At 37.7% G+C, this 24,220-nt stretch overlaps 1 protein-coding gene across 1 annotated transcript in view; it reads right to left on the reverse strand.

The window, feature by feature from the left end:
- c5 (complement component 5) overlaps positions 1 to 24,220 on the reverse strand; it is a 92,149-nt gene that overhangs the window by 5,671 nt on the left and 62,258 nt on the right. Inside the window, exons 22-37 of the mRNA XM_028808547.2 lie at positions 23,303 to 23,363; positions 22,510 to 22,599; positions 22,212 to 22,424; positions 20,528 to 20,606; positions 19,645 to 19,804; positions 16,049 to 16,141; positions 12,156 to 12,327; positions 10,767 to 10,972; positions 10,269 to 10,421; positions 7,734 to 7,796; positions 6,444 to 6,531; positions 6,282 to 6,360; positions 5,996 to 6,098; positions 1,529 to 1,603; positions 1,334 to 1,439; positions 1,165 to 1,251 (exon numbers count right to left, since the gene is read on the reverse strand). Of these exons, the coding sequence (XP_028664380.2) occupies positions 1,165 to 1,251; positions 1,334 to 1,439; positions 1,529 to 1,603; positions 5,996 to 6,098; positions 6,282 to 6,360; positions 6,444 to 6,531; positions 7,734 to 7,796; positions 10,269 to 10,421; positions 10,767 to 10,972; positions 12,156 to 12,327; positions 16,049 to 16,141; positions 19,645 to 19,804; positions 20,528 to 20,606; positions 22,212 to 22,424; positions 22,510 to 22,599; positions 23,303 to 23,363 (1,828 nt within the window). The remainder of the gene's footprint in view (positions 1 to 1,164; positions 1,252 to 1,333; positions 1,440 to 1,528; positions 1,604 to 5,995; positions 6,099 to 6,281; positions 6,361 to 6,443; positions 6,532 to 7,733; positions 7,797 to 10,268; positions 10,422 to 10,766; positions 10,973 to 12,155; positions 12,328 to 16,048; positions 16,142 to 19,644; positions 19,805 to 20,527; positions 20,607 to 22,211; positions 22,425 to 22,509; positions 22,600 to 23,302; positions 23,364 to 24,220) is intronic.

Consider the following 24,220-nt stretch of genomic DNA (forward strand, 5'->3'; position numbering starts at 1 on the left):
TTGTACCTTGTTTTTCCAAAAGGGCAGTTCCCTTGACTGATTTGACAAGGAAGTGGGCTCCTAACAATGTGGTATGGAATAATAAAGAGGATGCTGCATTCCGTGACTTTAAACAGGCCCTAACGTCAGCACCTATATTAAAAACTTCTGACTTAACTTCATTTATTCTCCAGGCCAATGCTTCAGAAACAGGACTTGGAGCTGTGTTGAGCCAAAGTATCAATGGTGTTGAACACCCTATCATGTTTCTGAGCCGGAAACTGTTAGGCCGGTAAACCACGTGTGTGGCGGTGGAACGAGAAGCTCTGGAGACCAAATGGGCTATGATGCAACTGAGGTATTACCATGAGTTTACCTTGGTGATCGACCATGCTGTTTTAAAGTGGATGGCCATACACAAGGAATCTAACCCACAAGTAACAAGGTGGTTTTTGGACCTACAGCCTTATTGGTTCAAGGTCATTTATTGCTGGGGTTCCCTCCAAGCCAAAGCCGATGCTCTTTCTCATGTTTATGACCTCTCAGTTTGGGCCACCCAACCCGACAGGTCTGGGCTGAGAGGGACCGTGTGACACACGTGTGCTTGGGAGGTAATTGGGTTTGAATGAGGATGTTGACATGCCAGACCAGAGGTTGGCACTGTGCACTAATGCCGCCTCTTCCCACAGACCTACTGAAGAAAAAAACAACTCCTACAGATGGGCTCATTTCAAGCACCTTCTGATGACCTCACACGACTTCCTGCCTTTAAACCCACCCTTCCTATTTACTCTCTGTCTATCCAGAATTGACCAAAGATCAGTTCCTTAAGACAACTCCAATTTCAATATACGGGATGGATTCCAAACATTTTACCTTGTGTTTGTGCCTCATTTACAACTCACATGAGATTTGCTGGTTTCTCTACTTTCAGGCCAGTCATCTCTTTTTATTTATGTGACACGAATTCTTCACACTGGACTCTTTTTTTTATGAAGTGGAGGATGATTCCATCCATCCATCCATTTTCCAACCCGCTGAATCCGAACACAGGGTCACGGGGGTCTGCTGGAGCCCATCCCAGCCAACACAGGGCGCAAGCCAGGGAACCAATCCCGGGCAGGGCACCAACCCACCGCATGGAGGATGATTCTTGATAGACAAATGGACATCAACTAAACTTACCTTCCATGCACTTGCACTCCTCGCCCTGACAGACTCTAGTTAAATGTTTGTCTCCAGTATATTTGTACAGCATGGAGCACTGGCGATCTGAAAACAAAAAGATAAATGGATTGGCACGGCCTGTTCATTCTTAAGCTTGAAGAGTGGCATGGGATCAGCTGCAGAGTACCTGGTTCATGATACTCATATACTTTAAACTGGGCTGAGCTCCGCAGTGAAGACTTGAACATCTCACGAAGCCTAAACCCTACACACAAATGGCGGTCTGATGGGATCTGAGGGCAAAATAGTACAGTTTAGGCAACAAGACCAACTGGTCATATCTTTGCTAATAATATAAGATGGCCAAAGACACTGTACTCACTGATTCCACCTGAACAATAACACGATTGTCATCCACTGTGTAGTCCGAGATCAGCCGGTCCAGTCCAGTTGCTAGCTGTGGGAAAAAAAGGCATAATGTGAATGGAGGCCTGTCTGCTCAATAACAGAGTTCCTATGAGGCTTCAATGATGCAAGGGCACACAAGGCTCCATATGCATGCAATGAAGTCAATCGTCTTTCTTATCTTTTGTCTGAGAAGTATTAAAGACTTTTCTGGACCTGTAGTATGGCCTCCAATGGAGCAGTAATTCTGATGTTCTACTGTCACTTCTGCCTAATGGGACAGAATTGTAGCAGAAGAAGTGGCTTGGGAAGTTGGACTTTAATCTGCAAGAATGCAGGACCAAAAACACCACCTTTAAAGATGGTCCTTGGTTCAATCGGCCATTGATCTAAATCAGCCAATTTTCACTACAAAAGACTTGATTGGAGATCTGTAAATTGGCTGATCATAAAAAAATGTTTTTTATTCAGCATCTTCTTTTCTAAGCTTTATGGTAATTTTGTTGTAATACTCCTTTATTTGAAGAATGTATTAAGATAGTTGAGCAAGCTCATGTCTTTTTTTTTTGCAGCAAATATCCGGTAAAAAGAGAGCAACAAGACAGACTTTACTAGAGAGAGAGAAGATTTTCATTAAAGAAAATTGAGTAATAAACTGGGAAAAAGGAACTGGAGGAGTCATTCTGTGCAAACAGAAAAATGGCAAAATAAGCTGCTATAATGAATTTAGACCTTTTTATTTTATCCTTTAATTGAACAGAATGTTGCTTGTCTGAGTTTGGATGGTGAGCGAACTTGTGTTAAGCAGATTACATTTTGAACTAGAAAAATAAAAGATGAAGATGATTTGGAAATGGCCACTTAGTAAATGACAGGCTCAATAGCTTAACAGCTAAATATGTCTATTATACTTGTAAACATGTTAGGCATCTTAGTCTTATATCTTCTTGAAAAAATCTCCCTTTTTTTAGGTTTGCACTGGGTTTATTATTTATTTATTTGTGTGTGTCACGCAGTAAAGGTTTTGGTAAGAAACAAGTACTGCTTAATTAAAATTATAACCCATATTTATAATTATACTTCAACATTTAGGAATATCTATCTTGTACACTATTCAAAAATAATTAAACTGTATAAATATAGTATAAATATATAACAGCACAAAAAGCTATAGTGGAAAAAAAAGTTCATGTATATTTACATTTAAGCAATGTTTAACTGCCAATATCATTTAATTGAATCTATGTGTGAGAATATGTTTTGTAAGACAAATGGCTAAACCTAATTTTTTTTTAAATAATTTTTCTTTTAGATAAGTATACATCATAGAAGAAATTAAACAGTATCACAGTCTGTAAGTATGAGAAACATTTTATCTTCTTTCATGCCATATGCATTATGAATAAATATTTTCAGTACACATTCTTCTTAGTTAAAAAAAGATACATTTTATGAATTTTAATATTTTTATGGTTACTGTACAATAAAACTACAGAATTTAATTTTATTAATAAAAAGTGAACAGTTAACATCTATAGTTTATTATTAAAATACCAAAGCTAACATCTTAATATAGAACATAAGGCTTGTCTGTGTCTGGTCAAGCCAGCAGATCTGTAACATGAAGGCAGTGATCCGCATTGGCCCTAAAAAAAACCTGTTAAGAGCATCCATCCTCAGCCATGAAAGAGTTATTTTTTTATTTTTAAATTTTTTTTATGGAGTATTCTGCACTGTTTTTTGAATTTCTTTTTTGATTTAAGGGTTTTGCTATGTACGGAATCTGAAAAGTGTTTGAAGACACTTGTTTATTTTCATTGTTTGTTCTGTTTTCTGTAGGGCATCACCATTTTTTGAACATGCAGCTTCCTTTACTATGGTTACTGACCAGGAGCACGCAGCATGCTTTGTCAATCGTGCATCAGTATAAAAGGTCATTACATTAGATTGGACAGATATTGTTTTCGTGTGGTGTGTACTTTTCTTTCTGCTCAATCTGACTTTCCAAAATACAGAATTTTAGTCTTCCCAACAAAACATTTTGGTTTGTGTTTAGGTTTTATCAAAGGATTGGGCTGATGTTTTGGTTACAATCTTTCATTTTTTTTCTCCTGATCCCTATTAAAAATATTTCTGGCTTTTGTACTAAAGACATAACATGCACATCCTGACCAAATAAACAAAGCCAGCTGCTACACTTCACCAATTTTAATACCCAGTGAAATCAATTAAAACTGGCCAATACCACAAATACAAACATAACAACAGCAGTGAAACATTCATCCAGTATCTAACAACTACAAAGCCAGTATAAACACACAGTGCAAAGTATTCACAGTGCTCACAAAGCCCAGTGAAGCTCAACACGGGTCGTTTCTCATAAATTTTATGAATGAAGAAGTAGTTGAAGAAAAAAAGGAAACAGATAATGATAGCAAATGATAATTGGGAAAATGGCGCTGCCCCAAGACTAAAACAGTTTGAGCTCGACCTTGGAGTCTCCCAAATCCTCCTAAACAGCTGAGACATATCTCGTTCTCCACAGATGTTGTGTTTCTCTGGCTTTTCTGTTTTATTGTCTCCGTCTTTTTAAATTTGTATTTATTTACTGTCCTTCACCAAAACCAATATCAATTTTTTGTTTATTAAATATTTTTGTAACAATTAGTCACATGCAAAAATAAGAATAATAATAGAATGTAATTACTTATTTTGTATAGTGCATTTTCAATAGCATTTTACAATATTATGTAGTTAAAAGCCAAGCTCAGATGAGCTTGTAATGGCTGCAATAGCTCTCAGAGAAAGATACATCTGACTCAACTCATGTAAAAACTGCATCAACTGATTACTTTTTGGTTGTGGAAGACATGGCTGATTGTACTTTGAATTTCTTAAAAAATGTTTGAACTTTGCACCAAAGGAGACATAAAATCTATGCTGAAGTCTGCCTGTGCACACACAAGCACCTTGACGTGATGGCAACTTCACAGCAGTGTGTATGACTCTGTAGAAACTTTAGTGGATTTGTTTTGCCATCAGGAATAGCTAAAGAACGTGTAAAAGAGGAAAATATACAAGATGAAGTAACCTCTTACAAGGTCAATTTGAAATAGTAAATGTTTTAGCTAATGATGTCACAAAAATGTCTGTTTTAAGATGAGCAATTCTGAAAATTTGCCAAATGCATTTTAAATGGATCAAAAATTTCTACAGCAAATTTGAGATAACTCATCAAAATCTGAACTTTCCAAATAATTTCCTTGAAGTTTTTATGCCAAATTAAAAAAAAAAAAAAATCTGTCAAATGGAAGATGAGTCACTTCATGTGGACAGATATCCAGATGCGACAGATGGATTTTATGTGAATGCACCTAAAAAGTCATAGTGTTAAAGAGAGTACAAGACGACTGAAGTGACTCCATGGCTGCAAGGTTTAACTCCTTCAAATCGAGATTAAGAGGGGATGTGCTTGAGGCTTAAAAGGCAATTGGTGGATTCCAGTTTTTACTGTAATGAATTATTTAGCAAGAACATTGAAGGACAGATGGAAACTTGTTAAGAGTAAATTTTGCATATATCTTTCAAAAGGTAAGATGGTAGGACTTTGGAGATCTACAAAATGTGTCTTTATATTATACATATTCCTTGAATCGTATTGACAAGCTTTGTTGGACTGAATGATGTGTTCTCTTCAAAACTATTTAAATGTTCTAACATTCTAACGAGTTGCAAAGATTAAAAGAATGAAGAATACAAATACAGAATCATTCTGTGAAAGACATGCAATACAAGAAGAGCGTTCTAGACCAGAAACACTGCAAGAAGAAATCTCTGTGCTAAAGAGTACATGAACACATTTAATAAAAGTAGGGCAACATGCTTTTCAGGTGCTGAATGATTAAAAGCTGTTGAACTGAAATCACAAATATGACCCAAAACAGCTGCAAAATCTGCATCACAATTTCCTGAAAACTTAAAAAAAAAAAATCTCTGCACCACCCTGTGATACAGTAGTAATGCAAACTCCCTTTATAATAGATTTCATACTAGATATTTTTTCCATCTGCATCTAAAAGTTCAGTAATTGTGGCCACTTAGCTCTTTTTGGCACCTTTTCCATTTCCATTTATATTTCTCTAATCAGGATCCCTTAGCAGAATTGAAACAAGTTGTTCATTTAAATCTTTTCCATAAAACATATACAATGTTTTATTTTATCCATCCACATACTACAGTTTTGTTTAATTTTGTGGTAAAAACAAAATCATGTTCAAGTATTTTGACCAAACCACAATTAAAAGTTACAATTAAGAAGAAAAATTATACCTGCTTGTAAAACAAATGTAAGAAATGATTTCTGAAAGTTTATGTTCTGTTTCAATCCTGACATACAACTATAAGCTTTACTATAATAAGGAATGATTGATTATTTCATCCTTACTGTTTCTAAGTCCTCTTCCACTGGTTCCATACCAGTTAAAAGTGAAATTTCCATCACAGTGTGAGATGATTCAGTGAAGATCTCATTTTTATGGGGTTTATACCTGTGAATATTTGAAACATTAATAGAAAGGACTGCACTGTAAAATTCACTCCATTGCTCCTCTCCGCACCAAAACTAAAACTGAAAACACCCTCAAATTAGCAAGCCGAAGGAAAGAGTGCGGATGGGTGCAGTCCTTAAAACAGATATGGACTAAAACCTAAGTGTCTTGAAACTAACATACTTTGCACAGGCCTCAAGCGTATAAGTAGGTGTAATTCTTATGGCGATGTCATCCAAGTCACGTCTGCGTCTTCTTGCTTCTGAAAAGAAAACCATAAAACAACACGTATCAGACTGTGGTAACTCGTTGCTTCTGAAAGACACTGACACCCAAGGCTCTTACCTGCATGTCTATTGATTGAAATTCCAATTTTAAGGTCAAAGAAACAAGAAGACTGGGCATCATTCATCTGGTAATACATAGTCCTAATCTGTTGAGAAGTAAAGGAGAAAAGTGTAGTAAGTAAATGAACAGGCGAAGGACCAAATTAGGTAGAATTCACTGAGACAAAGAGGCGGTGAGCATAAGCATGGATCTGCATCACAAACAACATGGAGCAGGGTCTGACAAAGTGTCAACACTTCTGATAATAAATGTATTTTAATTGCAAGAAAACAAGATATTCTTTATTTAATTGCAGAAGAAATTTGTAGTGTTGCTATACCTTAAAGAGATTTTTAAAATGAATCTTAAGCACCTTCTCATATCCTATGATAATAACTATACCACGATCTATGTGCACAATTTGGGTTTATTTGTGGAATCACTAATTCCCCCCCAAAGTTCAAATATACCGTGATAAACTAACCAACTGGAATAGAATGCCAATGTGCAAAATGAAACTAAAAAGGAAGACATGAAAATTTACTGCTGAGGGCAGTAGAGCTAAAAATGAGACAAGCTGATGGCTGAGCTTTTAGCTATGTGTCTATCCATAAAGGCTAGTAACAGGCAACCTCTGGGGCAGTGTTATATGGTGTTTACCCATCACTAATAGCTAGAAGAAATGACTAAAATATGTACCGTAGATATCAGTAAAAGCTAGTAAAATATACAAATAGGAAATACTGTTTGTCACTGCCTATATTCCCTGTGCTTTACTAAAGCTAATTCTCTTGACTTTTGGAATCAATTAACTACTATCTAAATAGTTTTTTAGGTCAGTTTTCATTTGTTACGTTTTTGGCTTAGGGTTCATAAATGAAAACACACACACACACAACACTTACTGGAGAAGGGCCTATAGGACTAGAGAAGTAGTCAGTGAGAATGTGTGCATGTCAGTACTGAACACTATACATGTATGCATACTGTGAACTGCTAAAGGAATGTCAATCTGAAGTTCAAAGAAATTGTAAACACAGTGGTGGAATAAGTATGAAACCTTGGAAATAGTTAAGACTGAGGAATATATTGTATATGGAAGAATTGTCTGTCAATTAATAAGAAATAAAGTGCTTTGTGCATGGGAAAGGTGCTATATAAATAAAATGTATTATTAATAATAATAATACATTATTATTATTAAATGTGAAAGACCAAGTATGGACTGTTTACAATGTGAACATGAATGCACATGATGGGGATGGTCATATGTATAATCTTGCATCAATGGTAGACGTCTCTTCTTACATTAACAACGGACACTCCTCGGCTGTTCCCAGTAGTTATTACCAAATCATCATTCTTGTTAATCTGGAAAGACAAGACAGTAAATGAATGTTGACAAACACAATCCTGAGCCACACCATGTTTCTTCAGCCAGCTTGCTGTGCCAGAAAGGTCTAAAAAGTAAATGAAGCATTGTTTGAGTACTGTCCCAATAATATCATAATGGCCACCCAAGCCTCCCAAATCTAGGCCCAGGCTTGAGGTGTACTGCTCAAAAAAAGTTTTGCCCCTGTCTTTCTATAAGGATTTGGCCTACACAGGGGCATATGGGGAAAGCTCAGGAACAAAACACTCCTTTTACAAAAATCCAAGGAATAATTGAGAGAGAGAAACCATGTAAATAATGTATTATAAAGAATAAATACATACATAAAAGGCAATCTAGAAACAAACACAGCCAGATATACAATTCAAAATCATAAAAATACATAAAACAAAGTACTTAATAAAGTCTACAAAATCACAATGCCGATCTGAAGGTCCTGACCTTGTGCTTGGGCATTTATAGGTAGAGGGCAGTCCTCCAGAAATGTGTGGAGGTGTTCTTACGCCCTAAAACTCAATTTTAATTCAATTGGTTTGGAGAGCTGAAAGGACTGCTAATGAACAAGGGCTTCATGGATAAAAAATACTTATGCTCAGAAACATGGATACTATACACCATTTCTAATGCCTGTATCCATTTCTAAAAAGTCACAAACTTCACGTGGAAACTGGCTTAATGTTTTGTCAAACTTCAACCATCCATAAGGCCTATAAAGACTTTTTTTTGATGTTGCCATTTTAGGAGCTCCAACCAGAAGGACAATGAAGTGGAGAGAAAATCTTGTTTCATTGCACATTTAAATGACACGTTGGTCACATTGTCATGTTTTTGAACTGATTATATATATCACAGGTAATGGACAGGCTTTTTCAATAAAGCTGTCTTCAGTGTTGATAATAATGCCTAATGCATATATTTAATGTTAATTGCCTTGATGTGTAGCCTACCTAATTTTGTCTATAAAAAGGGTGAGCTGTTTTTTGTACAACATAAATGGCCATGTCAGCATTGGCTCTTTTGAAGGATAGCAGGCTAATTTTTTATTGGGATTGTGATTTTTTTTTTTTTTTTTTTGGCTCATGATGATGACTGGCTTATACAGTAAGGGGATTTAGACTTCTTAGAGCCATCCTTTTGGTGTTGTGTGCAGAAGTGAAGCCTACATTACAGTGACCATCACACAGAAATCACAAAATCTGCTACATGTTTTAACAATTATTGGTGATGGCCGCTTTTCAGCATGAACTGGCTGACTAGTCACGAATCTTACAGTCATCATTGAACCATGTCATGCCATCCAGATCAGATGGTATAATTAAGATGCTGCGCAGAGACATCCAATTTCCTTATGGTCAGGATAAGCATGCCAAGATCAAATGGAAATTTGTAGTGATTGCAGATTTTCTGTGTAATTAAATACACACGTTGCAATAAATACACCATCACATAATGAATTTGCAAACAAAAAGAACTTTCATTTGAATAATAAACAACTCATAATTGATGCTCAAATGTGTCTAACATTATTATGAGGTAGCCTGGCTCAACCCACAATTCCTTTATTTTATAAAATAGTAGCATGGGGAGCACACTTCCTACTGTGTGTGATGGTTGGCTTCATGGTAAGTAAGGCTAATTCATAGGATTGCAGTTAAGTTTAGTACATTAAAAATAACTTGTATAATCTTTATTTCAGGGCATAGTGGGTACACCACAAGACAGAAGATATAATGAAAGGAACTCCCGCACATGATTGCTGATACAACGAACTGTTGGATCATTAAAAGGTAGGTGGTAGTGTTTGGCCTTGTTGGGCGAATAATGCTGTACAGCCTCACAAAGATTTGCTGCATTGTGATGGCCTGTGCAGCGTAGCACAGCATAGCAACAAAAAAAACGGACTGTCTCTTCCACCTGAGATTGGCTAAGAGGAATGCATAAATAAGACTGCATGATGGCACATTGCTTTCTTCACTAAGCTGTTGTCAATTGTTCCCACTCTTGCTGTTTTCTTTTATTTGTGACTCCTTTGGAGAGACGAGCAAAAAGAATGTTTTTGTAGTTCTCCACTTCAGTCAGTAGTACCTCAAGTTCACATTCGCTGAAGTTTCATTTTATGTGTTCTTCCATGGTTTATAGTCAAGACATTGTTCAGGAACATGGCCAAATTTAGTGTAAGAAAAATTAAGTATAGTATCTAAGCAAGGTTTTATACATGAGGTCCCAGCTCATTTTGCGCTATGGTGGCTATAGCATTCAATAATTAATAATAATAAATATAATTAAAAATATAATAACTGTCAACTGAAGTTTTATTCAGTAGCAGTTCTTACCAACTAGGAAATGACAAACATCTTTACTTCAGCACCCAGATGACCAATTAACCTCACACTTAGGATTTATTGTTCCAGGGTAATGCACAGACACTTTATTCATTTTATACTGCTCACCTCAATAGGCTTTGCCAATGATTTTTCTTGACTGAGCTCAAACTCCTGCATTTTCCCCTCCTTCCTGTAGAGTGCAGTGACAATCATATCCAGGGTGGACCGTTTAGCAAGTAATGCATACTCTGTCAGGGCTTCCAAAGCAACAATGGTGTCCTGAGAAATCAAAAGGCAACAGTGTGTCACTGACAAATTCAGTTAACTGAGCAGGGACAGAAAGTAGTACATAAACAGGATTTGTATTACAAGGTCATTGAAAATGTAAACTTATTAGTATAGCAATTAGCAGTGTTACTATAAATATAAGGAATAGTGTCTCACAGGATCCATGGCTATACTAGGGTCTGGTCCCAGTGAGTGGCATTGTAATGCATTCTGGTTCAAATATGATACTCAAACAGCACTTGTCAGGAGTCATGTTTTCATGGGCTTTTAGGCCACAATGGGTACTTTGGAATATTGCAGTATAGCCTCTTGGCCTCCAATATTTATGAATCCTACCTGTGTGGAGTAAAAGCCACCTCCGTAGCGTTGTTGTTCAGTTAGCCAGTTCATAATGGGGTTGGCGAAGTGCATGTCTCCATACAGTAGGGTGGTCAACAGGGCATGACTGGTCATCTCCACCATGCGTGCTGTACCCTTATTAGGCTGAATAGTGTCAGAATTGGTCTGCAAGTCCCTCCAGTATCTCTGTATTGGAGGGTTGCCTAGAAAACATATTGAGCAACTTGCAATAAATAGCAATATAAGTAAAAAGGAGAGAGTCATATGAAAATACTATTACAAGTACAAGTACATATAAAACCAATAGTTCATATTATCTCGTTGACCAAAAGAAAATATCAGAACATAATTGCATCTGTTCCCTTATTAAATATATAAAAAGGGAATATGAGTTATAGTAGATTTGTAATCCCTACATTGCTGATTACCAACCTGGTGTGCAAATAAAAGGATAGCCTTTGTAAATAAAAATGGATGGTCCTAACTAGAGAAGATCTTATATTTTATCTCAAAATATGGTAAATAATTGCCAATAAGCACACAGCAAATAATTCCTAATACTAAAATAAGATCTTCTACAAGGAGTCATGGCATTATTCATTTGAGTCAAGATTTAAATTAAGTCTAAATATGTTTCTGCAGTTGCTGTTTATTCACTCATTAGGTTCCTGAAATTTGGCTTAAAATATCTAGCACTATTTAGTTGAAGGAGCCTGGAAAGGGTTTGTATTCCTCCATAAATCAAGAAATATTGGTTAACCAAGCACAACAGCACAGAGTTTTATATTAGTTGAGGATAAATGACACATTGATTACAAACTGGTCACTGTACAAACAACATATTCCTAATGTCCAATGAGAGAATAAGCAGATGTATTCTGGAGTAAGTCACACAAATATGGGCAATAGTAAAATGAAGGAATACAACTGAGAAGCCAAAAATAACATAGGAAATTATATTGTGTTTTAAGGTACCTTGAGAGAACAGAAAAAAGAAAATGGAGATGTATAAATTCAGTAAAGAGGTAATATGGCAAGAAAGGAAAGAACTTGTAAGAAATAAGAAATGTGCACCGCTCACAAGAAACTTGTACAGATGTAGTAAACTAATTCTGGTCTATGCAATTAAAAAGTGCATAAAAAAGCAGATTTAACAATGCTCATCATTACATGCCATAAAAGACCATATAGAAAATTAAAATTTCTTGGTAGTAAGTTTTTGTTCCATACACAGATTTGTATTCAAAATAATTGTTTATTTTGGTATTACAGTATATTGATTATATAATCAGAAACTTGTTTTAAATGTGCTTTTATCATCCGCAATGAAAGAAATGAGAATAAAGTTGTAAAACACAAGCTCAGAGATGTCATGTTGATGTTTACCTATGACTTTTGCATTCTTCTTTAAGGCGTCACGTGCTGTAATAGCTGGAATGCTGCTTTTGTCAGTCAGTGCCAGTGCATATGTTACAATTGCCTGAGTGTAGACATTCTTGATCTTCCCCCAGTTTGTGAACAGGTAATCCCTAGCTTTATTGACTGGATCTCTGTATTCCTGAAAAACATACAGGATACCACATAAATCAGTGCTTTCAGCTTATTATATTCTGCAATACACTTTTATTATGAATCTATAGATACTCCAAATAGTACTACATACATTCCATAGATTTACAAAGTTAGCTGATTAGTCATTCAACCCCTTTGATTTCTCGTTTTACAGCTTGGGCTGACCATCCTCTACATTTAGTTGCAGTTTTTTAATAATAGTTTAATGTCCATTATCTAATTTATTAGGCATGTATATGTACATGTGACATTATATTTGTATATATCATTACCTTCCAGAGAGATGACAGGTCTTGTCAAATTGTCAGTACATATGATACTTAGTGTTCTTTAATTCCATATACTGTACATGTATGTGTGTGTGTGTATATGTATATATATTATATATATAGATACAAAACGCAAATCACGTCTAAAAATTTAGGCGACTTTACATCCTTTGAGGCACTCATTTTAAATATTAAAACAGATTCCAACACAATTATAGTGCTGGTCTACAGACCACCAGGGTCATATTCATTGTTCATGACTGAATTTAACAACCTTTTATCTGATATGGCTATAAATTATGATCGCATATTACTGATGGGGGATTTTAATGTACACATTGATGTGGAAACTGACACTTTTAGCAAATGTTTTACTTATTTGTTAAATTCAGTAGGATTTTGTCAGAATGTCAAAGGTCCAACTCCTAATCATAACCACACATTAGATTTAATTGTAACTTACAAAGTTGAAATTCAAAATTTAAATATTACCGATCACTACTTAATTACATTTGATTTTAGTCCTGCCCTTGCCAACACACTCACAGATTAAAACAAAGACAGTGCGACATCTAGATTGTAATTCTGCTTCAAAATTTATAGATACTTTGAGTAAGTCGAGTGTAATTATAGAAAACCATTTAGATCAGCTAACATTACATTATAATGTGACCTTGAGAGATGCTCTGGACACAGTGGCTCCCCTTAAAACAAAAGTGATCAAAGCACATAGAAACTCCCCCTGGTTTAATGAAAAGATCGTGCTCTTAAATTAGAGTGTCGAAAACTGGAGCACAGATGGAGAACAACAAAGCTACATGTCTTTCAAATTGCATGGACAGAGAGTGTTAAAAAAAATATAAAAAAGCTCTCTTTAAAGCTTGCTTAGAATACTATTGTAAAATAATAGCAATAATAAAAATCCTCAGGTACTGTTTAGAACAGTGGCTAAATTAACAAATGGAAATTCAGATCTACAATGCAAAATACCAACAGATATTAGCAGTACAGACTTTATGAACTTCTTCAATGAGAAAATTGAAAATATAAGATCCTAGATCTCAGAATCACAGTACAAACCAAATACTAGCTTAGCAGATCCTGTCTCACATTGCATTCAGCACTTTAGTAATTTTAATCCTGTAACTGAGCAGGAAGTCTTAACTTTAATTTCTAAAATGAAGCCCACTACTTGTTCCCTAGATCCAGTGCCAACAAAACTAGTAAAAAGTGCAATGGATGTTCTTGCAGCGCCTATTCTAAACATTATCAATAGTTCATTATTGCATGGCACAGTACCTGATGCACTAAAAGTGTCAGTCATTAAACCATTACTTAAAAAGTCAGACCTAGACCCACACATCCTAAATAATTATAGGCCTATTTCAAATTTACCCTTTCTCTCTAAAATACTAGAAAAAGTAGTCATCAATCCACTTCAGTCACACCTTACACAGTACAATTTATTTGAGAAATTCCAGTCTGGTTTCCGCACTGGTCATAGTACAGAAACGGCACTAACGCGGGTTGTAAACGACAGGGCTCAGTACTGGGACCTTTACTAGTCTCAATTTACATGCTTCCATTGGGATCTATTATTAGGAAACATAATGTTAATTTTCACTCGTATGCAGATGACACCCAGTTATACCTTTCATTTAGATCAAATGAAGTTTCTTCAATGTTGTCTTTAATTAGTTGTGTTAGTGAATTGAAGGAGTGGATAGATGAGAACTAGTCTTTAAACACAGATAAAACAGAGATGTTAATTGTTGGAGGGAATGACGCTGATCACAACAATATTCTGTCATCATTTAACTCAGATGGAATCACCATAAATTTTACTGAATCAGCCTGCAATCTTTGAGTTATCTTTGACTCTAGTATGTCATTTAAAGAGCATATTACAAAGTTGTCCAAATCATGTTTCTTCCATCTTAAAAATGTTGGGAAATTAAGGCGCTTTCTAAATAAAAAGGATTCTGAGAAATTAATTCATGCATTTATTTCTAGTAGGACTGACTACTGCAATGTGGTGTTCACTGGATGTTCAAACTGTTCTTTATTCAGCCTCCAGTTAATCTAAAATACTGCTGCAAGAATTATTACAAGAACAAGAAAATATGAACACATAACTCCAGTTCTTAAATCCTTACACTGGCTCCCGGTTAAGTTTAGGGCAGATTTCAAAATCCTTCTTTTAACATATAAAGCATTAAATGGCCAAGATCCGGCTTACTTGTCTGAATTTATCATGACTTACAAACCAGAGCGCACATTAAGATCTCAAGATGCCAGTCTGCTTATGATTCCAAGGATTAATAAAATAACAGTGGGAGGTCAAGCTTTTAGTTACAGGGCCCCTAAACTGTGGAGTGGTCTGCCTGCTACTATAAGAGATGTCCCTTCGGTCTCAGCTTTTAAATCCCTGCTGAAGACTCACTACTTCAGTATAGCATATCCTGACTAGAGCTGCTGATTAACTGTACAGACTGCATCTCTGTTGTTAATCATTAGCACTAAAACATAAGTAACATGATAGTTATAATTTGATACTAACCCTCACCTATTCTATTTCTCATCTTGGTACTCAAATGTGGCACTTGGTGCCATGGCCCACCTGCCAGGTTGTTTTGGCTGCCTAAGGTAAAGTCATCCCTGATGGAGGATCGCAGGAATCGTGGGAAAAATGGGTCTTTTCATCAGATTGGCGCTATTTCAGCTGTGGAATAGCCAAATGGGGGAGGCAGCTTGATGGATAAGGTCTCCAGGAATCTAAACAAATCCAAATCATATTATGTGATATCATCTACTGTTAAAAATTTTAGAAGTACGGAGTAGAATTTATTTTTATACTGTATTGAGGATTTGTTCTGTTCTGTGTATTGTACTATATTGTATTGACCCCCTTCTTTTTGACACGCACTGTACGCCCAACCTACCTGGAAAGGGGTCTCTCTTTGAACTGCCTTTCCCAAGGTTTCTTCCATTTTTTTCCCCTACAAGGATTTTTTTTGGGGAGTTTTTTCTTGCCTTCTTAGAGAGTCAAGGCTGGGGGGCTGTCATTTGGCAGGGCCTGTTAAAGCCCATTGCGGTACTTCTTGTGTGATTTTGGGCCATACAACAAATAAATTGTATTGTGTTTTATATATATATATATATATATATATATATATATATATATATATATATACATACACACATGAGAACTTAATGTAATGTTATACATAAGCTTTTTTCTTGCTGGATGTACTCTGGTTTTGATGTTGAACAGTCCTGTGTTCAGGTGGTTACTGCAATGCTGACATTAAAGACTAAAAAATACATGATATACTTGTGGAACTCAGAAATTTATTTATACTGGAATATGAGTTTATAATGTACTTTTTATCTAGTGGAATAACAGGCCATAACACAGTGTACAAATGCCAATCTTACCAGAAGTGGGCAGGCTTGGATGCCCTTTGCTATCCCTATTACAGTAAAGGCTGTCAGATATAGGGTTTGTTCTTCTGCATTTGCCCCAGAGTTCTGTAAGAAAATAAAAATTAAAAAGATGTAAGTTCATTTTAATAACTCCTTTTATAGGTGTAATATTATTGCAATAAACTGTAAAAGAAATAATTCAAACAATACAACACAGGACAAACACAAACTTGATTATAATACTGTATTGTATACTTTAACTATAGTGAAACCACCTCAAGGTGCCATATTGGTTCAATAAAGAGCAACTGGTTTCTTCATCAGGAGCTTGGAGAGTGAAACGGCTTATTTAGGATAACATAGCAAGCCGCAAGCAGGCAACAATGTGCTTCATGACTAGAAGACCAGCAGATTTTAACTGTCATCATGCAAATATCATCATGGTTAAATTTTCAATGAGAACTGATGCAAAAAGTTTACATGATATAGTGCATTTCTATTGTAAAAGCCATGCCAATACAGTATATGGTAACTTACTGTATTCCATATTCCTGCAATATGAACACCAAAAGATGAAGTGACTCATACACTGCTAGAGAACGAAACAACAAGAAACCCTGAACTTTACAGTTCAACTCTATAACCAATAGGCATCCTACAATGCAAGTATCCATCCATCCATCCATTGTCTCCCGCTTATCCGAGGTCGGGTCGCGGGGGCAGCAGCTTGAGCAGAGATGCCCAGACTTCCCTCTCCCCGGCCACTTCTTCTAGCTCTTCCGGGAGAATCCCAAGGCGTTCCTAGGCCAGTAGTTGAGAGACATAGTCCCTCCAACGTGTCCTGGGTCTTCCCCAGGGCCTCCTCCCGGTTGGACGTGCCCGGAACACCTCACCAGGGAGGCGTCCAGGAGGCATCCTGATCAGATGCCCGAGCCACCTCATCTGACTCCTCTCGATGCGGAGGAGCAGCGGCTCTACTCTGAGCCCCTCCCGGATGACTGAGCTTCTCACCCTATCTTTAAGGGAAAGCCCAGACACCCTGCGGAGGAAACTCATTTCAGCCGCTTGTATTCGCGATCTCGTTCTTTCGGTCACTACCCATAGCTCATGACCATAGGTGAGGGTAGGAACATAGATCGACTGGTAAATTGAGAGCTTCGCCTTGCGGCTCAGCTCCTTTTTCACCACGACAGACCGATGCAGAGCCCGCATTACTGCGGATGCCGCACTGATCCACCTGTTGATCTCACGCTCCATTCTTCCCTCACTCGTGAACAAGACCCCGAGATACTTGAACTCCTCCACTTGGGGCAGGATCTCGCTACCAACCCTGAGAGGGCACTCCACCCTTTTCCGGCTGAGGACCATGGTCTCGGATTTGGAGGTGCTGATTCTCATCCCAGCCGCTTCACACTCGGCTGCGAACCGATCCAGAGAGAGCTGAAGATCACGGCCTGATGAAGCAAACAGGACAACATCATCTGCAAAAAGCAGTGACCTAATCCTGAGCCCACCAAACCGGACCCCCTCAACGCCCTGGCTGCGCCTAGAAATTCTGTCCATAAAAGTTATGAACAGAATCGGTGACAAAGGGCAGCCCTGGCGGAGTCCAACTCTCACTGGAAACGGGTTTGACTTACTGCCGGCAATGCGGACCAAGCTCTGGCACTGATCGTACAGGGACCGAACAGCCCTTATCAGGGGGGCCGGTACCCCATACTCTCGGAGTACCCCCCACAGGATTCCCCGAGGGACACGGTCGAATGCCTTTTCCAAGTCCACAAAACACATGTAGACTGGTTGGGCAAACTCCCATGCACCCTCCAGGACCCTGCTAAGGGTATAGAGCTGGTCCACTGTTCCGCGACCAGGACGAAAACCACACTGTTCCTCCTGAATCCGAGGCTCGACTATCCGACGGACCCTCCTCTCCAGGACCCCTGAATAGACTTTTCCAGGGAGGCTGAGGAGTGTGATCCCTCTGTAGTTGGAACACACCCTCCGATCCCTCTTCTATTTTGTAATAGTACTTGCGGCCACATGTCTTGGACACTCGGGTGAAGAGAGGGGCGGATGCTGTCAACTGATCACCACCTGGTGGTGAGTTGGCTTCGATGGTGGGGGAGGATGCCGGTCAGGCGTGGTAGGCCCAAACGTGTTGTGAGGGTCTGCTGGGAACGTCTGGCAGAGCCCCCTGTCAGAAATAGCTTCAACTCCCACCTCCGGCAGAACTTCGACCACATCCCGAGGGAGGTGGGGGACATTGAGTCCGAATGGGCCATGTTCCATGCCTCTATTGTTGAGGCAGCTGACCGGAGCTGTGGCTGTAAGGTGGTCGGTGCCTGTCGTGGCGGCAATCCCCGAACCCGTTGGTGGACACCGGCGGTGAAGGATGCCGTCAAGCTGAAGAAGGAGTCCTACAGGACCCTTTTGTCCTGTGGGACCCTGGAGGCAGCTGATAGGTACCGGCAGGCCAAGCGGAATGCGGCTTTGGTGGTTGCTGAGGCAAAAACTCGGGCGTGGGAGGAGTTTGGGGAGGCCATGGAGAACGACTTTCGGACGGCTTCGAGGAGATTCTGGTCCACCATCCAGCGTCTCAGGAAGGGGAAGCAGTGCAGTGTCAACACTGTATATGGTGGGGATGGTGCGCTGCTGACCTCGACTCGGGATGTTGTGGGTCGGTGGGGGGAGTACTTTGAAGACCTCCTCAATCCCATTAACATGCCTTCCAATGAGGAAGCAGAGCCTGGGGACTCAGAGGTGGGCTCCCCCATCTCTGGGACTGAGGTCACCAAGGTGGTCAAAAAACTCCTTGGTGGCAGGGCCCCAGGGGTGGATGAGATACGCCCGGAGTTCCTCAAGGCTCTGGATGTTGTAGGACTGTCTTGGTTGACACGCCTCTGCAACATCGCATGGACAAAAAATGTTATACTCTTCAAATATTTTTGCCTTTGCTTCTGGAAGTAGCTACACATATTTGGATTTTAGTAGACTGCCTTTCTTAAAAGTAAGCAAACATACCTGAATAGAACTTATTTTGCTAGCAGTTGTTCCTGTAATGCACCATTTTTAATATAGATATGACTCACTAAGCTTCTCTTGTTTGTGCACAAATGAGTAACCTTAGAGTGGGCTACTTGAAGCAAACTTGGATCCCAAAAGTCAACATGTGCAACGCGATCTGACACAAGTGTCCCAAGGGGCTTCCTCCAAGGAGTCCAATTCTGTATCTTCCTGCTTTAACTTCATAGGGCAATGTTTGAATACTGGACCTTGGCTTTGCTGTAGATTTAACCTTTACAACTCTGTGACTGTACTTTCATCATTTTTAGCACCAAGTGTAGCAATATCAAGCATTTTAGTGTCCTTCACCTTTACTTGCTTGGTGTCATGTTATTATTTATTTCGGTATATTTTCCTATGCACTACTTTGTCCTATTTCACAAGCTGATATTTCCTAAACTGTTTAGTAGTCTATCACATATGTTTTACATAAATAGCACATGAAAGATAGAATGGTCTAGCATTTGAAGAAATGGGCTGGACTCAGACTTCATATTCAGTTCTACTGTGTGTGAAAATTTTCCACATCGAATTTTGTTTGTCACCTGAAGCTTGACTGGAACATATCCAGATTTGTCCTCAAAGGAACCATCTGCTTTCTGGCACCTTTCTGTCAACCAGAAGATGCTGTTGCACACAGCCATGTGATTCACAGACATGTGCACGCTGACCTGCCCTAATATCTTCACTACTAGAGCAGTTAACCTGAAAAAACAGAGAATGTGCATCAACATTACACAAACTGTGACAGCTCAGGGACAGACAGAAGTAGTTCTTGGGCTTTTACCATGTTCAGCCTATTGGATGAGGTTAAAACATCTATTAGCAAGTTGTTAGAGAATACAAAACTAAAAACAACCTTGGATATTTAAAAATAGATAAGTCTCTTGCAATAATAAAGTGGAATATTATAGTTTAAATTTAGCATTTAAGTAGTAAGAAAAATTTTTTTTTTCTACTTTTCAAATAACATGATGAACAATAGAAAGTAACAGGCCTTTTCCAGTACATTGTCACAGGGGACAATGCTTGACAAAACACTTGTAACAAATCCAATTTGTCAAAAATTGCTCATTTCATTCTTTTAAGTCTAGTTTTAATATGATTGTATACATGAGGCATGCATTAAACTAGTGCTCATTCATTTGAACTAGAGAAATGCTCCTTTAGCCCAAATCACTTATCAAACTTTTAAATTCAAGTAGTGATGTCACTCTTCAGAATATTAATAGCTATGTTTTCCTACATAGACACTTTGGTTGTGGTAATACAAGCTGAATGTGGGCTATGAGTGCTTTGAAATGACTACTTAGCCTCTATTGATGCTGTTTAGAACACCCTCCCAGCCCCCAGGATGACTTAGTACAAAGGCTGGTTGCCTCCTTTTAGCAAGGCCCTCTTGTAACTAGGAAAGCATGCTAGGCTCACCAGGTGCTTGGCTCCCCATTCTTCCAAATGCTGTATGAGAACTCTTTTGGGCGTCGAAAGGACAAGACACTAGTAATTGCTGTGAAAAGTGATAAACAGTCATTGTACACAATACTGATTTTACAGGTATCCATATTTTGTCAAGGGAGATTTTCTCTATGACACAGAGGATGTTAGCAACAGAGTATGAACTTACTGTTTTATGTTTAACCAGTCTGACTCGCTAACCACTTCAACTACACTACTTTAAAAAGGGCAAAAGGTGCTGAATAATGCAAGGTGTGCTCTACTATAAATATACCATGAAGACAACCTGATTTTTGTTAAATTAATAGTTTCAAAGCTGAATGAGAAAATGCTACCCCAGATCCAAATTTTAGGACATAATACATTATATAAACGAGGAGGCCATTTAGTCCATCAAGGTCATCTGTTTTGCCAATAACACCACCACATCCAGACACAGAGTATCTACTTCAGTAACTTAGTTTAATTAATTAAATTTTCCCTAGATTTGCTAAATAATATGACCAGACACAATCTAAATATATGATTTATCTTTATTTCCTGTGTGTTCATATTTAATAAATTTTAAAAGTAGACACTTAAGTAAAATGGCATATACCAAACTCCATTCTTTTAGCATTAGTGCTGAAAGATGTCTTTTAAGTTTATAATTTCCAACACATTCCATTCACTTAGCAATCAAGAGTTTGGCTAGAAATGAATTTGGCAGTGCTGGAGGACCTCCTATAAAACTCACATAATCATGATTTAAAGGATAGGTTGGATATTTTTCAAGTCAAAATTATTTCTTTGAAGTTATATATTAAATTGTCACATAAAATTGTGTTCTAAACTAAAGCCTTTTATTATAAATTTTAAAGATAGTTTGTCTGCTTTTGCAGCTTACTATCAGGCTGAAGGGTACACGGGTTGATGAGTGATAGTAGAAAGCCTAAAAGCTACCAAATACATCTATTTTGAAGGTTTTGATTTAAGAAAACATGCCTTTCGTATTTATGAGGCATTCGTGTGATAAAGAAAAGAGCTAGAAAGAATTATGTTATCACTGATTCTTTAAATTATTTTTTCTTGAGAAGAGATTACATTTACTGTTCACTTGTCTACTCACAGTTGACATCATGAGTGGAGTTTAGATGTAAATACAGAGGTTGATCAGCACAAAAACAACCACTTTCTGAAGCTGTTTAAAACAATTTTGCATTTTTAGAAAATGGTTTGAAATTGTGCATATTCAGGTTGTAAACATAAATATAAAAAACAAAGTTTACAGTTTCCATTGACCTTACTATGGTAACCACAATACCTTAAATGTATGGCTTATAGTGCTTAAGTTGGATGTGAAGACTCAAATGGAAGAACTACTGAAGGCAGATGTAAACTGCAAGAACAGACAAGGTATTTTAAAGTTTTTATATATATATATATATATATATATATATATATATAAACTAACTTTGGAACACAATTTTATGTGGCAAATAAATATTTACCATGGTTGTGAAGAAATAACTTCAGCATTAAAAATACTGAACTTAATGTTTAAGTAGATCACTGATAAGCAACAAGCTGTTTTTGAGCGCCTTGTAATTCCTTATAGACACCAAAATCTTTCTACCAGAAGAATATCGGCTCTGCCCCTACAGAATACAAATCCTACCTTCTCTCATTTTCCCCCTTAAGTTGATACGAATGTTGAAGTTGTCTGGTCCAAGAAGGCCCCACTGGTCACTCTTCTCCAGATAGTGATAAACATAACATAGTGGAGCAAGGGCCATGAGCTCTGATTCACCGGAGCCTCGAGGCAGGTTGACTAGCTGCTGCAGGCCACCAGGATTGATCACTGTGGAAATAATTTCACCCAGTACCTCCCCTGATGGATAGAAAACTGTATTAGTAGTGTTTTTGTAAATGGGCAAAAACTAAAATGCATTGCGTTGTTTTGAAGAAATAGGTACCGTTTACACTGAGCATGCGTTCCACTTTAGATTTAGGGACCACATTTGAAGGAATTCTGTATCTGAACTCTAGTCGTTTCTTTGGAAGACCTTGAAGAAAGATGTAAATTGAAAGACTGGTGTGAGAAATAGACCTACTCATATACACTCTATTATAAGGGAACAAAGAAATGTTACATGATTTTTATTAATTTTTTATACAATTTATAGGAAAAATGTTAGCATTTTTGTTAAAGGTACACAAACGATGTTAAGCATTTTGTTTCAACTAGTGAAAACATATTTGAACAATTTCATAACAGTTTCTATGGTGCCCTGATTACTTAAAATGCACCCTACAAAATATTTTTAACAAAATATATGTACCCTTCTGAAAAAGAGACTTTAATTTTGCAATGTAGTATTGCTTCAGTTTCTCTTTTCTCCCTCCATGGTTCCTGTCTTTGACAGACAGCTTTAGTATTTGATAGGACATTACTTCCTCCCTCTAATCCAGGCCCTAAAACCCTCAACTTATAACAAAGAGGTCTAAAATGTTGTTTTCAAAATTTCAAAAGCAGGCAAGTTATGCATCATATCATGTATGTGACATCAGGCCTACAAAGGGAAACTCACTCATACATCTACATGGACTCCTACACAACTAGGTAACTTAGAATTTAGAAGTTCTATTGTTCAGAGTGATCAATAAAATCTATGGTAAGGATAACAAGGTCAGAATGGCAAACTTCACAACACTTTTTTATCCTGAATTCAGAATTAGGTGTTTCTTGTTCTTTTTTCTTTTTTTTACCGTAAATGCCTTGTGGGTCCAGAGTTCCCCCTTCATACAGCTCAGACTTTATACCTTCAGGCTGTCAACAAAAGATGAAATATCAATCAATTAAACAGCATCTATACAAAACATCAGCAGCAATCCAAGTGTGGGTGTCATTTTATTATTAGGATTTGAGGTTATTTATTAGAACACTTAGTCATTGATATAAGATAGAGGACATTTGATATGAGAACACAGAAAATATATTAACAGTAAATGTAAAGTAAAAAACTTGGAAAACTTGGTTGTATGCCCATGTTTTGTGTGCAGTGTTGGAAGAAACACATTTTAAGGTACAGGTTGTTCAATTAGGTCAATAAAAGTTGAAGTGGTGTGAATAATCTTTAGGGCAGAAAGGGAGAGGGGTGCAGAATCCTAATGTATAAAGTAAACGGAAAGTAGAGAAGTTCTGCTACTTATGTGACATGTTGAGTGCTGATATAAGTGTGACCATGACAGTAACAGTTCATTATGCTTTCCAAAAGAGCCTCTCTAGCATTGAAGGGAAAAGCTTCTGAAAGCAATGTGAGGAACAGTGTGTTGCATAGGCGCTAAATGTGGAACATGAAGCAAAGCTGGAATAAACAGAGATGAGAAAGATCAGGAAGATGTGTGGAGAGTCATGGAGTGAGAGGAAGATGAAGGCCTTAATTAAGAGAAAGACTTAATATGGAAGTGAGAGATGTTATACTGAGCAACAAACAAAAGTAGTTTTGGCATTTGGAGCAAAGGGCAGAAACTGTTTGGGTGAAGAGGTGCACCATGATGGAATTGCAAGGATAATGCCCAGCAGAGGTGGTGTCATAAGACATGAAAATGGCTGTATAATCTAAAATGATGCTGAAGAACATGGAGAATGGAGGAATATGGTGGTTGATTCAGCAGTTATTGTTC

Source organism: Erpetoichthys calabaricus, chromosome 9 (assembly GCF_900747795.2).
Source record: "Erpetoichthys calabaricus chromosome 9, fErpCal1.3, whole genome shotgun sequence".
Taxonomy (NCBI): domain Eukaryota; kingdom Metazoa; phylum Chordata; class Cladistia; order Polypteriformes; family Polypteridae; genus Erpetoichthys; species Erpetoichthys calabaricus.